Source organism: Oryctolagus cuniculus, chromosome 18 (assembly GCF_964237555.1).
Source record: "Oryctolagus cuniculus chromosome 18, mOryCun1.1, whole genome shotgun sequence".
Lineage (NCBI taxonomy): Eukaryota > Metazoa > Chordata > Mammalia > Lagomorpha > Leporidae > Oryctolagus > Oryctolagus cuniculus.
Genome location: NC_091449.1, coordinates 67,908,041 through 67,923,762, shown reverse-complemented (window position 1 = coordinate 67,923,762; position 15,722 = coordinate 67,908,041). Strand labels below are relative to the sequence as shown.

The following is a 15,722-nucleotide window of genomic DNA, read 5'->3' as shown; positions in this document are numbered from 1 at the left end:
CTGTCTCCCCAGCGGTCGGGGTACACCACATCGTGTGGCTTTGCGCCCTCCTGCTGTGCCCTACATGAGGTTTGGGGAGTCCCTCTGAGCTGTGCCGTGGTACCAGCCTGCATTTCCCAGGGCGCTCAGACTCAGTGGATGCTGTGAGTGTGAAGACTTGTGTCTGTCCAGCTGGGGGCTTTCTCTCTAATTATTTCTTCGCTGACCTTCGATCTGTGTCTGCTTGTTTGCAAGCTCTTGCTGTGTGCGTGCTCCTCCGGAACAGGCCCGCGCGTCGTGTGGAGGATGGCCTGGCGCCTCCCATGCGTGGCTGCGCCCTTGCTCCCTCCCGGAGAGCGCGCGTCTGGCGGCTCCTCCTTGGTAGCATCCTGTCCTGGATGTGTCTCTAGCTCCCGAAATACTCGTGCCAGCTAAGGATTCTGCTTCCACCGCTGGTTGGTTGTGCTTGACAGCCTTGGTCTGGGGAGGCTCAGGGGTCCTGGGCTGCCTGCCCCTTGCCTGTGAGCCCTGGCCTTGGACTTAGCCCGAGATGTCAGGGTAGGCTGCTTCTGGGTTCAGATGAGGCACCTGCTGCATCGCGTGCTCCAGCGCTGATGCCACGTGGAGAACATTTCCATGGAGAGTCAAGCGGAAATGGAGCCGGAGGAACCCCACTGTGCCCGCGAGGACCGCCGTGCGCATTCAGGAGAGCCGCGTGTGAGCGTTTGCTTAGCAGCTTTTCCTGGTGGCAGCTGACTTGCGTTTGGGTAACACACAAGTCTAGAGCATGTTTCAGGCCAGCAGGGTGTAGGCCTGTTCTCCCCTCCGCCACTCCTCCCAGCCGTGCTTCAGGTCAGCCAGCAGTGAGGCAAGCATGAGAGTTCAGGCCTTGCAAAGGGACTGGCGCCCCCTGCAGGCTCAGGCAGACTGCAGCCCACTGTAGGGAACTTGGTGCCCAGGGCTGGCCTTTCTGTCGCCAGCTCTGTGCACTAAGGGAAGTGAACAGAGTCGTGAGTAGCTGCGCACACGTGAAGCAGGTGGTCTGTGTTGGCATCGCGTGATCTGTGTTTGCATTCATGGGATGTCGATGTGGAAGGAGAGAGAGAGTACTCCAGCTGGGAACAGGTGGGGGGCTGTGAGGAAGTGACATTTCCCTCTACACATTTACTTGGCGGGGTACCAGCTGTCAGCAGTGCTTTGGGTGCACACTGCGTGTCCCGACCCCGAGGCCTGGGGCGTCTGCTCCCAGCAGCCTTTTGGAGCAGCAGTGGGGGCGTTTCCATTGTAGAGCAGGTAGACTGGCGGCAAGGCATGTTCCCAGAAGCCTTGAGGGAGTCTCGAGAGATCTGGGAATTGCAAGGTGGAGCTTGCGTGGGATGCAGGCCTGACTCTGAGCAGCCCAGAGTGCCCCCGACCCCTGGCCGGCACGGAGGCAGCCATCTGCCACCTGGTGTGGCTCTGTTATCCCCGGGCTGTCTTTAAGCAAGTCTGGGTGTGATCCTCTCTTGTGGGTGGAAAGAAGCGTTTGGTCACTTCGTTTCCTGACTTGGAATCCTCCGCTGACTTCTGGCTTTTATGTGGTAGTTGTCCCTCCCTGATGCGGCCCTGCCCTTGTCTTCACACGCTGACCCTGTCGTGCCCTGGGAGCTCTGGCACACCCCACAGCAGACCTCACCTGGCTTCACTCTGCTTTTCCTGACTCTCCCCACCTGGCCGCAGTCCTCCCGCGCCCCAAGCCCTCCTCTCTTGGAAGAACTGCTGTCCTGTGGTCAGAGTCACTCAGGCCAACCCACGCTTCTGCCCCAGATCGACTGTGTCCATGTGGACGCGCTGGGAGGCGCGCGTGCGCTGTGGCGAGCCCACGCTGCAGTGCGTCTGGCGCACCTGGCACGGCTGCGCTCTCAGACACAGGGACGGCTCCCAGGCACCAGGCTCAGGACGTGTGAATGCTCACTCCCCAGGCGCACGCACACTAGGGCAGTCACACCTGGACGTGTGTGCTGTGAATTAAGTATGTGCTGTCTGTTTTTAAGGTTTGTTTGTTTATTTGTTTTTAAGGTCTTGTGGTCTGATTCTTCAGTAACATCAGTAACCAAATCTTCCTCTGAAGTGACTGACTTTGTTTCAAAGGTAAGGTGACTAAGGGATCCTCCAAGACTTACAAGGTTCACACTCGCAGGTGGTGCTCATTCTGTGGAGTAACTTCATAGGTGCCTTCCCTGGGCAGCCGCGCCAGGCCTGTGCCAGCGTGAGTCCAAGGCCAGCTCGTGGCAGGGGTGCGGCCCGGAGCCTGCGCTCCCCAAAGCACTGTTCATGGCAGGGGTGCGGCCCGGAGCCTGCGCTCCCCAAAGCACTGTTCACGGCAGGGGTGCGGCCCGGAGCCTGCGCTCCCCAAAGCACTGTTCACGGCAGGGGTGTGGCCCGGAGCCTGCACTCCCCAAAGCACTGTTCATGGCAGGGGTGCGGCCTGGAGCCTGCGCTCCCGTGCACTGCTCACGGCAGGGGTGTGGCCCAGAGGCTGCGCTCCCCCTGCACTGCTCACAGCAGGGGTGCGGCCTGGTGCCTGCACTCCCTATGCACTACTTGTGGCAGGGGTGCGGCCTGGAGCCTGCACTCCCCAAAGCACTGTTCATGGCAGGGGTGCGGCCTGGAGCCTGCACTCCCTGTGCACTGCTCACAGCAGGGGTGCAGCCTGATGCCTGCACTCCCTGTGCGCTGCTTGTGGCAGGGGTGCAGCTCTGTGCCTGGGCTCCCTGTGCACTGCTCGTGGCAGGGGTGCAGCCTGGAGCCTGTACTGCTCGTGGCAGGGGTGCAGCCCTGTGCCTGCGTTCCCTGTGCACTGCTCATTGCAGGGGTGTGGCCTGGAGCCTGTACTGCTCATGGCAGGGGTGTGGCCTGGAGCCTATACTGCTCATGGCAGGGGTGCGGCCTGGTACCTGCGCTCCCCATGCACTGCTCGTGGCAGGGGTGCGGCCCGTGGCAGGGGTGCGGCCCGGAGCCTGCGCTCCCCCTGGACTGCTCGTGGAGTGGAGACAGCAGGCAGGCACCATGTGCAGGCACGGCCACCTCAGGAAGCAGCTCTGCGTGTGCACTCGCGTGTGTGCACTCACGCCAGCACGCTGGCCTCTGCCAAGTCTCGTGGTTTTCCTAGAAAAGCTGTGGGTGGACACGTGGCCTCGGCGTGGGCGATGGTGTCGGATCTGGCCTGGCCTCGCGGGCGTGAGAGGACAAGCCAGATCCAACAGCTCCTGGGGTTACAGATAGCTTCCAGGAATCCACCTGCAGTACCGCCTTTCTCCCCTTCCCGGCTGCCTCCTTGGTGTCCAAGAACCAGTTTCTCCGGATCCCACAGATGCCTGCCAGAGCTCTGGCCGCAGACTGGTTGTCTGCCCAGGTGTCCCCTGGCTGCTGCTCAGCCTGCCCGTCTCGGGTATCTGAGTTGTCATCTCATCACTTGGAGAGTCCCTGTTTGGTCGCTTCAGCCCTCTCTCCTCCCCAGTCCCCGCTCTGGGCCTGCAGCTGCGTGTGCGGGCAGGGGCGCATGAGAAAGTGCCCAGCCCTGGGGCCGGGCCTCTCTCCCTCTCACTCTGGGCTTCAGCTGGGATCATTTGCCCCCTGCTGGCTTTTCCCCCTCCTCTGCCCAGGCTGCCGGGGAGCCTGTTGAGTGCGCTGCATTCCGGATGGCTGCTCCGAGCGTTTTCCACCAGTGTTGCCCGTTGTGTGCCGCTCTAACCAGGTCAGCCAGCAGTGAGGCAAGCGTGAGCATTCAGGCCTTGCAAAGGGACTGGCGCCCCTGCTGAATTTACTGTGTCCATCGCGGTTCCTGGGAGTCTCTGCCTGAGACCTGCAGGCTCCAGGCCATTCCCACGTGTCTCGATGGTAGCTGGCAGTGTGTCTGGGACATTCTGGTTGGAGGGTAGATGTCGTGTTTGGGAGAGTCTCAAGACTGTGGAGAGCAGTGTTTGCTGGGAGTGGACGCATGCTTCTCAGGCCAAGTGGGGTCCTGGAGTGGAGGGGACTTCGGAGGTGTGTGGCCCTGGTCACCCACTCACACCCGAGTGGACGGCTGCCACTGCCCGGGCCGGAAGTGCCCCCTGGGGTAGGTGGGTCCTGGGGTCTTGCTGTGCTTGCTCTAGCAGTCCTTGTATGCCTGTGGCCCAGAGCAGAGGCGCCTCGACTTGTGGGCGCTGTTCCCAGGCAGGCCTCTGTGGGGCTTCTGGGGAGGCTTTCTCGGCACTGCAGGACTGACCTCTGCTCTGTGTCGGTGCAGGGTCTTGGTCTCAAGGGGGCTTCATGCCTCTCCCTGGGCCGGGGGTGTTCGCCCTACCCCTCTCACAGAAGTGGTGGGTCTCTCCATGGCCTGGGCCAGAGCGGGAAATACTGCCCCTGCCTGTCCGCCATGACTGGGGCTTTGCTTCAGACTGGGAAGGTCTCTGGGGAGCACACAGGGTGGGTCTCGGCCGCTGCGCCCGGCACAGGCACCTGGGGAGGTGGGCACGTCCTTCTGCCTGGAACTGGGCCTTGCTCAGCCTGTAGGGATGTGCGGAGCAGCTTTCTGTCCTGCCCTGACGGTGTGACGGCCACCTCTTCCTCACGCGGTGCCGCAGGTGTGAGCTTGTGTGTCCGCCCTCAGGGCTCGGCCCCTGCTTGAAACCCAGTTCCTGTGGTGGCCTGCGACGTGGTGTCTGGTGGCCGCAGGTGGGTTAGGGCCGTGGAGCTTGGCGAGCTGTTTCTCAGTGTTGACGGTGGGCTGCTGCTCTTGTGGCTGTCTCCACGCTAGGGCTGTGGCGCCCCGGACTCGCTGATGGAGCGGTGTCACGTCACGTCGTAGCCACGGATGCCAGCAGCGGGCCCGCCCAGGCCGTCCTGGCTGAAGGCTCCTGCTCTGACGCGCTTCCTGCACCTCTCCTTCTCTTTCAGCTCTCGCAGCTCCACCCTGAGGAGAATTTGGAGAAACTCATTCCTTGCCTCGCCGCCCCAGATCCATTTTATGCAGAGCGAAACCACATGGATCTGGAAGCAGGCCTGAGGTAAGTCCACACGGGGCAGCTGCGGGCTGATGCGGGGGCACACAGGTCGCCTGGGGGTGGGTCTGCACGTGGCCTCGGGGACGTTCAGCGGCTGCGGAGCGGGAAGGAGGGTCTTGGGGGCTGAGAAGGCTCATTGCATCGCTGCTCTGTGAGCCAGATTGAGGCTGCTCCAGGGTTACACTAGGGCCTCCTAAACAGTTTCTCAGGGACCAGTGACCATGGCCTGGCCTCTGCCCACACTGCGACATGGCGCACAGGTGCTGGGAACGTGGGCGGGGACTAGCCCTGCTGCCAGGGTCCTGGGCTGGCATTTGAGCGCCTGTGGGTGACCCCAGCTGCTCTCGTGTTCTGGTCCTGGCTCACGGCCCTGTAAGATGTGACCGACACAGCATAAAGGAGACGGGAGGAGACTGAGGACAGACGGACGGAGAGTGGGGCGGAGCAGGAAGAACGAAGGGGCATATAACTCGAGTGCCGTTGTCTGGGATGTGCACGTCTCCCGACTGCTGGCGTGTCCTCCCCCTTCTCTGTGGTGCGTTTCCATGCCGACAGAGCCCCTGTTTGCTCTCTAGGTACCTGGCTGCGTTACCGTCTCACGTGTTAAAAAATGACCACGTGAAGAAGTTTTTCAGCACTGCATCCCCCAGCCCGCAGCTTCAGAGTGCGAGTGAGTCTGGGGCCCTGGGCCGCCGCGAGGGAGGCGCTCGGTCCGCAAGCTTCTGTGCTGCCCGTTGTCTACTTTGCAGGTCCCGGGAACCCCTCCCTTTCCAAAGTGGGTGCCATGATGGGCGTGTCTGGAAGGTGAGGACTGGGCTCTGCAGCCCCCACGGCCCTCCCAGCTGCGTCTCGGTCACTGCTTCTGCCGTCCTTGTCACCTGTGCCGGGCAGGGTTGGGGCAGGGGTGGAGGAGCGGGAATGGTGCGGGTAACATCCCCGAGCAGTTCTCTGTGCCCCTGGAGCTGCGATTCCCGGGGACTCGGGGCCGGTGCGCGGCTGGGCTCAGCCTTGTTTCCGTCGGCATCGCCGTGGGGGTGTGAGCACAGTGCCTGAGAGGCATCCCGTCTGGAGTGACACTGACCCGCATAGCTGGCTGGGTGCCAGGTTTCTGAGGCGTGCTGGCCCCCTGGCCCCCGCGCCCCGGTAAGCACCCAGGAGATATGTGTGTGGGCTTGCAGCTTGAGGTGGGAGGAGCCTGGGCTTCACGTTTCACAGAATGACAGCTTGAACATTAAAGATTCCGTCGCCAGTTTTAATGATTTCTCAGTTCACCCTGTGACTTGAGGGTCAGCATTGGCCTGGCAGGTAAGATGCCAGCCGGGCTGTCCACGCCCCACAGCACACTGCCTGGGCCCCGGTTCCAGCTTTTTGTAAATGCAGACCCTGGGAGGCGATGGTGACGGCTCACGTAGTTGGTTTCCTGCCACCCACTTGGGAGAGCCAGATTGAATTCCCTGCTTTGGCCTGGCCTAGTCCTGGCTTTTGTGAACATTTATGGAGTGAACTAGCAGAGGAGGTGCTCACTCTCTGTCTCTCAAATAAGTAAATAAATAATTTTAAAAATAAAGAACAAAAGTAACAGAAAGCAATCAGGCAGCTCAGACAGAAGCCTTGGGTGACCACTGTGTATACATCCACATGCACACACAAGTGCGTCCTCACTTGCGGATGTGTGCACACAGGTAGACACGCACATGTGTGCGCACAGGCACGCCTGCCTCGAGCATGCACAGATGGCAGGCACACGTGTGTGCAGGAAGGGCCATCGCTAGGGATTGGAAGTGCAGGCTGGGGTGGGGGAGGGGCAGCAGTGGAAGAGGGTGGTGAGGCGGGAGGCAGTCCAGGAAGAGAACCTGGCGCGTGATCCTCGGTGGAGCCCGTCTGTGCCCGCCCCCCTCGTCCCACAGACCCGTGTGCGGAGTGGCCGGCATCCCCTCGGCTCAGAGCGGCGCCCAGCACCACCTGCAGCATGCAGCCAGCACAGCCGCCGCCCTGCCCCACTGCTCTCACTCGGGGGCCCCCACGGGCTCGGCGCTGGCCTACCGGGCCCAGATGGACGCCTCGCCCGCCATCCTGATGCCTTCCAGTCTGCAGGCCCCTCAGACCCAGGAGCAAAATGGGATTCTGGACTGGCTGAGGAAGCTGCGTTTGCACAAGTATTACCCTGTCTTCAAGCAGCTCACCATGGAGAAGGTGCGTCGGCGCGAGCACAGGCCTTCTCTGCCGCCTCTCTTCTGGCCTCAGTTCTTGAGGAACTGAGTTGTTTCCAGAATACCTGGGAGGCACAAGAACTAAGGGTGGAAAAGCGCCACCTGGTACTGGCAGGAAACAGTGCACGGACGCTAATGGGGCAGCAGGGTCTCCCTCCCCCAAGCCACGCCCCCTCGGCGCAGCCTGTGGAGCGCTGGCTCCACACCATGGCACGGCTGCCGTCCAGGGTGCAGAGCACACACCCGGGGCAGTCGCACGCAGCGAGGGAGTGCTTTGCTTTCATTAAAATGCTGACATTGCTTGAGCCGTGATGTCCCTGACGGGAGGCTGGAGCTCCCCCTGCTGGACGGCATGGCTTGGTGGCCTTAACTACAGAGATGTCGCTGATGCAGCCCCAAGTCAGGCTTTCGCTTCATAGTAGAGAGCAAACGTGAAGCACGTGTGTAATGCCAAGTCACCATGTGTGAGTGCCCCGCTCAACTCGGTGCCATGGGTGCTGTGCACACGGAAGCACCCGCTGCCTGCCGGGGTCCCGCCTCTGGGCTGGCTTCCCCTTCAGTCCCGGCGACCTCTGCTTTGTTGCCTGCCGGGGCTGCCCCCCCCCAGAAGGGTGGTGCTGGGGAGGGGGCCCCCGCGAGGCCTGCGCAGCCCACACTCAGACGGCAGGTCAGTCAGCAGGTGGACGATTCCCCGTGCCAAGGTCAGGGTAGCCTGATGTGCTTGCGTGCCCAGAGGTGGGTGGTGTGAGCGCAGCCCCAGGGAAGAGCCCCCCCTCGGGCAGTGACTCTGTGCCTCGTCTCTCCCCGGGCAGTTCCTGAGCCTCACTGAGGAGGATCTCAACAAGTTTGAGTCCCTCACCATGGGAGCGAAGAGGAAGCTGAAGACTCAGCTGGAGCTGGAAAAGTGAGTGTGGGAGTGTGTCAAGCGTGTGTTCCACTTGGTTTCTCAGGAGCCGGGGCCAGCGCAGTCGTGCTGCCCACGTGGCGCCGGCCCAGCCAGGAAGGGCGGCTGCGGCGCACTGATGAGTCGGGTTTCCCCGAGGGGCTGGGAGCCGCTTTGTACTGAACGTTTGTGAAACAGTAAGAGGAGGCTTTGACTTGCTGCTGTGCTTTGGTGTTGCACAGGGAGAAATCGGAGAGACGGTGCCTGAATCCCTCTGCCCCGACCTTGGTCACCAGCAGTGGGGTGGCCCGTGTGCCCCCCACCAGCCACGTGGGGCCCGTGCAGACGGGGCGCAGCGGCCACACGGCAGGTACGGGGGCGGGGTGTTCCTTCTCAGCTCGCGCTCTGGCCGTTTGTAGTTTGCACTCTACTCAGCTTGCGGTTTTCACACGGGCAGCCTCCAGTGCAGGGGAGCGTGGACAGTTGGTCAGCAGCTGCGGGCTGGGCACCGGGAGAGTGCGAGGGGCGAGGGGCCCGGGGCTGGGGGTGCGTGGCTGTGTGGCCACATCCTCGCCCAGCCCCAGCCCCAGCGGCCCTGGCTCCCGGCCCACCTCCCCACCCTCAGGGACGCGAAGTCCCAGAGACTCTCTCCTCCCTGCCTTCTCCGTGTCCTGCGGAAGAGAGTGGAGACAGCTGTCTTCTCCCAGGGTAGGACAGGCCCTCCCTTCCGTGACAGGAACAGAAAGGGTGCCGGGGACCACGAAGGAGCCTTCCAGGGTCCACTCTGAGCGGCCGCTTGACTAGAGGCTGTGCGTCACGTGTGGGCGTGGCGGGGCTCGGCGCAGTTTAAGGAGTGCCCACGCAGGATGGCTGCGAAGCCTCTGTCCTCGGCTTGGTGTGGGGGTGCTGGGAGTGTTGTTCTCAGTCCCGGGCGCTGTTAGAATCTCCGCTGAGATTGGCCTTTGACCTTGGCCTTCTCTGACCCTGGGAAGCGGTGCTGGCGCCCAGCAGGGGGCAGCCGCCATCACAGTGGGCACCGCGACACCGTCCCGTCCCTTCTCTGCAGAGCTGCGGGTGGAAGTGGAGCAGCCCCCTCACCGGATGCCCCGGGAAGGCAGCTCTTCCGAGTACTCCAGCTCCTCCTCCAGCCCGAGGGGCGCGCAGGCCCGAGAGGAGAGCTCTGACAGCGCCGAGGAGAACGACAGACGTAAGGGCGCTGGGGGCTGTGGCCGTGCTGCCCCGCTGTCCCCGGCGCCCGGCGCTGCTCACGCGCTCTCTGCCCCTGTAGGTGTGGAGCTGCACCTGGAGGGGCCCGAGAAGGAGAAGCCCGTCACGCTGCTGAACCACTTCCCGTCAGGCTCGGCCCGGCCCACGGCCCAGGTTCTGCCCGTGCAGAACGAGGCCGGCTCCAGCCCGTCAGGCCACCACCCTGTGCCCCCGCAGATGATGCCCGCCGGCTCGCACCTGGCACCCCTCCGCATGCTGAACTCCGTGCACAAGGCGGAGAGGGGGGCCTCGGACGTGAAGCTCCTCTCGTCTTCCGTGCACTCGCTCTTGTCTCTGGAAGAAAGGAGCAAAGGGTCTGGACCAAGAAGCAGCATCAGAGTGGACAAGAGCTTCGGCAGCGCCGTGATGGACGCGCTGCCCGCAGCCCCGCCCCATCAGCCCGTGCAGGGCCTCTCCGGACTTGCGGAGAGCAGCTCCATGTCACCCACGGTCTCCTTCGGGCCCCGGGCCAAGGTCGTGCACGCATCCACGCTGGACAGGGTGCTGAAGACAGCTCAGCAGCCGGCCCTGGCCGGGGAGAGCAGCACGGCCGCCGCGGGCACGCCGAGCACGGTCCTCCATGTGGCCCGGCCCCCCATCAAGCTGCTGCTCTCCTCCTCGGGGCCTGCTGAGCCCGCCATTTCGGGGCCAACGTCCTGTCCCAACAGCGTGCAGATCAGCGTGCCCCCCGCGGTGATCAGCCCCCGGACTGCTCTCTACACCGCCAGCACCAAAGTTGCCTTCCCTGCAGTGAGCAGCATGCCCGTGGGCCCCCTGCAGGCCGGCTTCTGCGCCAGCAGCAACACTGCCTCCTCCAGCAGCCTCCCCTCCACGTCCTTCGCGAACGTGACCGCGCTGCCCAGCTGCCCGGCCCCCAGCTCGAGTCCTGCGCTTGCTTCCGTCCCCGAGAGCAGTTTCTACAGCAGCGGCGGCGGCGGCGGCGGCTCCACGGGGAACATTGCTGCCTCGAGTCAGAGCCACCACCACCACCACCACCACCAGCAGCCGCCGGCGCCCCCGCAGCCCGCGCCGCCCCCGCCCGGCTGCATGGTGTGCACGTCGTGCGGGTGCAGCGGTAGCTGCGGCTCCAGCGGCCTGACCGTCAGCTACGCCAGCTACTTCCAGCACCCGTTCTCGGGGCCGTCCGTGCTTACGTTCCCCTTCCTGCCCTTCAGCCCCATGTGCAGCAGCGGCTACGTCAGCACCCAGCAGTACGGCGGCGGCTCCACCTTCCCCGTCGTGCACGCGCCCTACAGCAGCAGCGTGGCCGCCGAGCCCGTCCTGGGTGGCCAGTCCTCGTTTGCCGTGCCGCCCATGCAGAACTTCATGGCCGGGCCGGCCGGGGTGTACCAAACCCAGGGGCTGGTGGGCGGCAGCAACGGCTCCAGCCACAAAAAGAGCGGCAATCTGTCTTGTTACAACTGTGGGGCCACCGGGCACCGCGCGCAGGACTGCAAGCAGCCGTCCATGGACTTCAACCGGCAAGGTGAGTGGGCTGCTGCGCGCACGCTGTGGGTGCGGACGGTAGCGAACCTCCTCCTTTGTAAAGCAAGAAGTAGTTTTTCAGGCGTTCTCTGACACAGCAGGAAGATCCTAACGCGAGGCTGGAAGTCTGCGCCGGGACTGCCAGGGGCTCGGTGACCGTACGCCCCTCCCTTCAGGGCATGGGCTGCTTGTGGGTGGGGCCAGGGCAGCCAGTGTGGGAGGCTTCGTGCCACCTGCCCGCCTCCGGCCCCCGAGTGCAGCCTGGCAGTTGAGAGCCCACAGGATGGAGCTCACTGCCTCCTCCGTGTGCCCCGCGTGGTTGTGGTCTTGTGTGCATCATATCATCCCTCCCCCCCCCCCCCCCCCGTTGCTCTTTGTTGTCCACCAGGGCTGAGCTCAGGTGCGTGACTGCTGTTTGCTGGGGATGGGGACATTGGCTCTGACTCTGTGCCCACTCCCTGTGCCACCCTTGAAGCCGCTTGGTCTCTGCGTGGACTTCCATGACTTCCGTGAGGGCTGTGTGGGGCTCCGGTCTCGGCGTCGCCTGGAAAGCAGCTCCTGTGACCCAGGAGGCGTGATGGCTGCAGCCCTCCCACGTAGCTGGGTCTCCTGAGGTTGGCAAAGGTGGCCGCGGCACGCCCACCTGCCCTGTGCAGGAGCCGAGGCCTAGAGCTCCCGCCGGTCCTTCCACCCCTGGCCAGGATGCATACACTCGGCGTGCTGGCCAGCGTGGGGGAGGGCACCCCGAGCCCCAGAAGCGTGAGCCGTGGCAGGAAGCAGCAGGCTGGCTCCGGTGGGCGGCAGTCGAGCGATGCAAACGTAATGTCTCTCTCCCCTCCAGGTACTTTCAGGTTGAAGTATGCCCCCCCCGCAGAAAGTCTGGACTCCACAGATTGATGACTTTGTCTGGCAACAGAGCGTGACTGAGTGGTGGAGACGCGAGGAACATTCAAGCAGACTGCGAAGTCTCGTCGCTGTGGAGTTACTGTCTGATCCAAAGGTGCTTCACTCTCCTAGACTGGTAGAGACCTAGCGAGACGTGCATCCAGCTCGATGTATTGCCAAATCCTAGACGGGAGCTCGCCGTCGGGACTCGCCTAGCAGGCGTCCCCGTGCCGCAGTGCAGAGGCCGCACGTCTCCCGAAGAGCACTGCTGTCTGTGGCCCGCCGCGGCTCTCACGCAATTCCAGGGCAGCTATGCGCGCGCGGAAGCGAGGACTGAGGGTGGAGTTCCCCCAGCGGACTCTCGGCGCCCCCGGGGTAGGGAAATCGGCGGCTGTGTTTCGTGTCGTTTCGTTTCTTTCCTAAAGCGATGAGGCACTAATCTCTGGGATTTTGAAGGATTGCACTACGGAAGAATGTACGCTCGCCGGCTCGAGCCCCTCCGAGACCTGTGGGACCCCGTGCTGAGTCCACGGCAGATCCTAGTCTTTTCCCTCCGCCCAACACTTGTAGCAGTTCCAGGTTTCGATTTTTTTTCCTGAAAATAAATTTAGCTGTGTTACGAAGTAGAAGTAGTTGACGCACAACAGGCTGATTGCTGAGGGTCCAAGTCCCGGAGAGTGCAGACGTCGAGGCGCGCGGTCCTGCCGCCTCCACCCTGGGCAGCGCCTGTGGGACGCCGGCCGAGTCGCACTTGATGGACGTTCCAGGAGCCGCACGGCCCTGTAAGTCGTGAGCAAGAGGTCTGACGTCTCCTCCTGTCGACTTCTCGTGCTAGGCTGTGTGCTGACGGTTAGTTCCGTTACAGTGACCTGGAGAGCTTCAGTAGAGCGTGGTGAGAGAGACCCTCTCCCCAGAGCGCCAGGGCGTGCGGACTCCCGCGTGCGTGTTTGTCTTTTCAGGCAGGAAGTGGAAGTCCTCGCTGTAGCCTCCGCGTCTCCACCCACTGGAACGGAAGCATTTGGGTCTGGAGTTTAGGGACTTGAACCTTCCACGCAAAAGGGGTTTTTCCACTCCAGTAATGTCACTTACAATCAATATTGATGCTGATGGGGTCAGGCTGTGCCGGGGATTTTCCAGACCGTTCTTAGAATGGGACAATCAGCCAGTGCAGGACCAGCGCCGCCTCCGCCGGAGACTCCGTGGGGCCCTGGGCAGGCAGGGGAGGCTTCCAGGAGGCTTCCAGCCGAGGCCTGTGGCGTGGCGTCAGCTGACTTTGATTTCTATGCAATGCGGAGCGGGCGGCCCTCGCTCCTCTGTTCCTGGTACAGTGTTACGGGCCGGCGACGCGCGTTCCAGCAGCGGCCGAGGGGCTGTCACGTGAATCTCTTCCTTCAGACACTACACCGTGTCACAGCAGTGGGAGCTGACACGACTTTGCCTTAAGGAGCACTCGGCTGGGGCTCACCTTCGCGGAGGACTTGGGCGCTCGCTCCGTTCCTGGAGGCCGTGGACAGTGGCCTGCGTATGTGCTGAAAGCCAAACTTTTAAAGTTTTTTTTTTTTTTTTTTTTTTTTTTTTTAAAAAAAGCTGTTTTAAATGAATCCTCTCTCACCACAGTGGGTTTGTGGACAAGAGTCTCCTAGCCAAGGTGGAATCCCGGCTCCGTTTCTGTCCGGTGCTCAGCCTGGTGAGTGGAAGCGCCGGCTGTTGCCCCACGGCCGCTGTGTTTGCTGAACGCTGGAGGTGAGCCTTGCAGACAGCGCCAGATCCACGTGGAACGCGCGCCTCAGCATGCAGCCAGGGCCCCTGCGGCCCCGCCGGGCTGTGTCTGCTCACCGAGGGCTTGGGAGGACTTGCCCTTGTCTCCCGAAGCGCAGCTCACGAGGTCCCGGCATGAGAGCTCGGCCTGGGGGCGCCAGCCTCGGACTGGGCCTGTCTGCTGGCGGCGGCGTCTCTGAGTCCTGGGCAAAAGCAACCAAAGCCCGACGAGCGCTCTGGGCACCAGAGCCGGGGTGCGGCCGCAGGCGCAGGCGGCTGGCGCGGTTGGGGTCTGTCGTGTCTTAGCTTCTGGGCCCCGTTTTCTCCATCTCTGAGACTGGGGCGAGAGGACGTGCAGCGTTGGGGAAGAAAGAACTATTTAACCTTTCAGTCTCTTTTTTAAGCAAAAACTCGTTTTCTACCTTATTTTCTAATGTTTATTTCATGATAATATCAAAATTGGAAAGTATTTAACATTAAACTCCTGATTGCTAAGAGCAGAGATGGGAGCTAGCACTTAGAATAGACTCACCATTCACAACGCATCTCTGCGTGGTGTTCAGAAGGCCGCCCCCGTCCCCTGCAGACCCCAGGGTCAGCTTGTTCATACCGTAGTCATAGGTTCTGTATTCTCATTCGTATTTAGGACTCTAGGTCCGTCCTGCGAGCAGTCAGCGTAGTTGGTGCACTGCACCCGCCGTGCCGTGGCGCAGCGCGGAGGCAGGGACTCGCCAGCTGCCCCGGCCTCCACTCTCCGCACGGGACCTGGGCTCTTGGCCTCCGAGCTCCCCGCTCTTCCTGGGGTTCTGTTGGAGGTGTTCACAGGCTGCTGGGGAAACCCCGTGCGTGGCTCAGCCCCCGTCCCCGAGGATGGGCCGGGGGCCTGGGCAGGGCTGGCTGTCCTTCCAAAGCCAGGGGTTCTGGAGAGGCGGAACCGTTCCAGGTCCCAGGGGTCTGAATAGAAGTGAGCGTCGCTAACCCAAACTCGCAATATTCTAGAAAACCATATACTGTGCTGGTGGAGGCCAAAGCTTCAGGTCCCTGCTCTGTTGCCCAAGGGCGGAGCGGCCCCCGCCCAGCGCCACCTCACCCTCCCCTCGTCACGCGTGTCTGCTTCCGGGCGCACACAGAAGGCTTCCCAGCCTCTGCTGGACAGATTTTCTTTTTAGGAATGAAGGAAAATTCTCATTTTGAGCCATTCTTTTGTCAATTCTACAAAATTGCATGTAACTTTATAAATATTTTTAAAAGATATAGTTTTGTAAATATTTAATATTCCGCTAATTTGATTTTGAATTGTAAATGTCAAGTATTCTGTTTTTGGGGTTTTTATGTTTTATTATACTTTGTTAAAAAGAAAAAAAATTGTACATTTTTAGAATGTTTTTATGAGTAAATTTAATGTACTGAAAATAAAAAATTTTAAAAAAGGACCCGTGCCTGCCTTCCTCAGCTCTGTTCTCGGGACACGAAGCACGCGTGTTTTCACGTAGCTCAGAATTCTCCGTCCGCTTTCCGCCTTCCTCCCGTGTTGACACGGGGACGCCACGTCTCATCCTCCCGGAGCTTCCCAGGCTTCTAGGTGCTGTCAGAGTGGAGCTCACACGCGTGGGGCTGAGGCACCGTGGGGAGGTGGTGCGACCCTGCTGTGAGAGGGCGCCGTGGTGACATGCGCCGGCCCGGGCCCAGCCAGCGACAGTGGAACGAGCGCACCCGCCCGCGTCGCGTGCTCCCACATCAGGAGGTGGGCACCCGGGAGCGGCCCCTCTGACCTTCCAGGTGGGAACTTGGAAAACAGGAGAAAGGGAACACGGACACGCGTGTGAGCAGCTCATTGCTATTTGAAAGGCAGAGACAGGTGGCCATCTTGCACGGCCTGGTTCCCTCCCCCACATCCAGCACCAGGCTGGGCCAGGCTGAAGCAGGGGGAGGAACCCAAGTAACAGAGCCGTCACCTGCTGCGCCGCACCCCAGGGTGCATGCCGGCAGGATGCCGGCTTAGAAGCAGAGAGTGGTTCTGGATCCTGGCACCCCGACTGCAGGCCGTGGGGTGAGCCACGGCTGCCGCCCCTCCCTCGTGTTTTCCAGGAAACACTTAAGTGCCTGCTGGAGTCTGAGCTGGACCCTGCGCACACCGGCCACCCGGCCAGCTCCACTCCCAGGAAACACCCGCGCCTCACAGCTGCCCTCGGTCTCCAAGCGCTCAAGGGAGTTGAACTTACAAAGGAA

At 62.1% G+C, this 15,722-nt stretch overlaps 1 protein-coding gene across 6 annotated transcripts in view; it reads left to right on the top strand.

Annotated features, from left to right (window-relative positions):
- ZCCHC14 (zinc finger CCHC-type containing 14) overlaps positions 1 to 14,926 on the top strand; it is a 66,722-nt gene extending 51,796 nt beyond the window's left edge. For 3 of the 6 annotated variants that reach the window (XM_051840309.2, XM_051840306.2, XM_051840308.2), the window contains 10 exons: positions 2,038 to 2,109; positions 4,900 to 5,009; positions 5,582 to 5,676; positions 5,756 to 5,810; positions 6,914 to 7,199; positions 8,029 to 8,120; positions 8,342 to 8,469; positions 9,166 to 9,306; positions 9,388 to 10,851; positions 11,692 to 14,926. In XM_051840309.2, coding sequence (XP_051696269.2) covers positions 2,038 to 2,109; positions 4,900 to 5,009; positions 5,582 to 5,676; positions 5,756 to 5,810; positions 6,914 to 7,199; positions 8,029 to 8,120; positions 8,342 to 8,469; positions 9,166 to 9,306; positions 9,388 to 10,851; positions 11,692 to 11,747 — 2,499 coding nt within the window. In that variant the 3' untranslated portion in view covers positions 11,748 to 14,926. The remainder of the gene's footprint in view (positions 1 to 2,037; positions 2,110 to 4,899; positions 5,010 to 5,581; positions 5,677 to 5,755; positions 5,811 to 6,913; positions 7,200 to 8,028; positions 8,121 to 8,341; positions 8,470 to 9,165; positions 9,307 to 9,387; positions 10,852 to 11,691) is intronic. The other 3 variants (XM_051840307.2, XM_051840310.2, XR_007917147.2) reach the window with 2 other exon arrangements.
- The last annotated feature ends 796 nt before the right edge of the window (positions 14,927 to 15,722 follow it).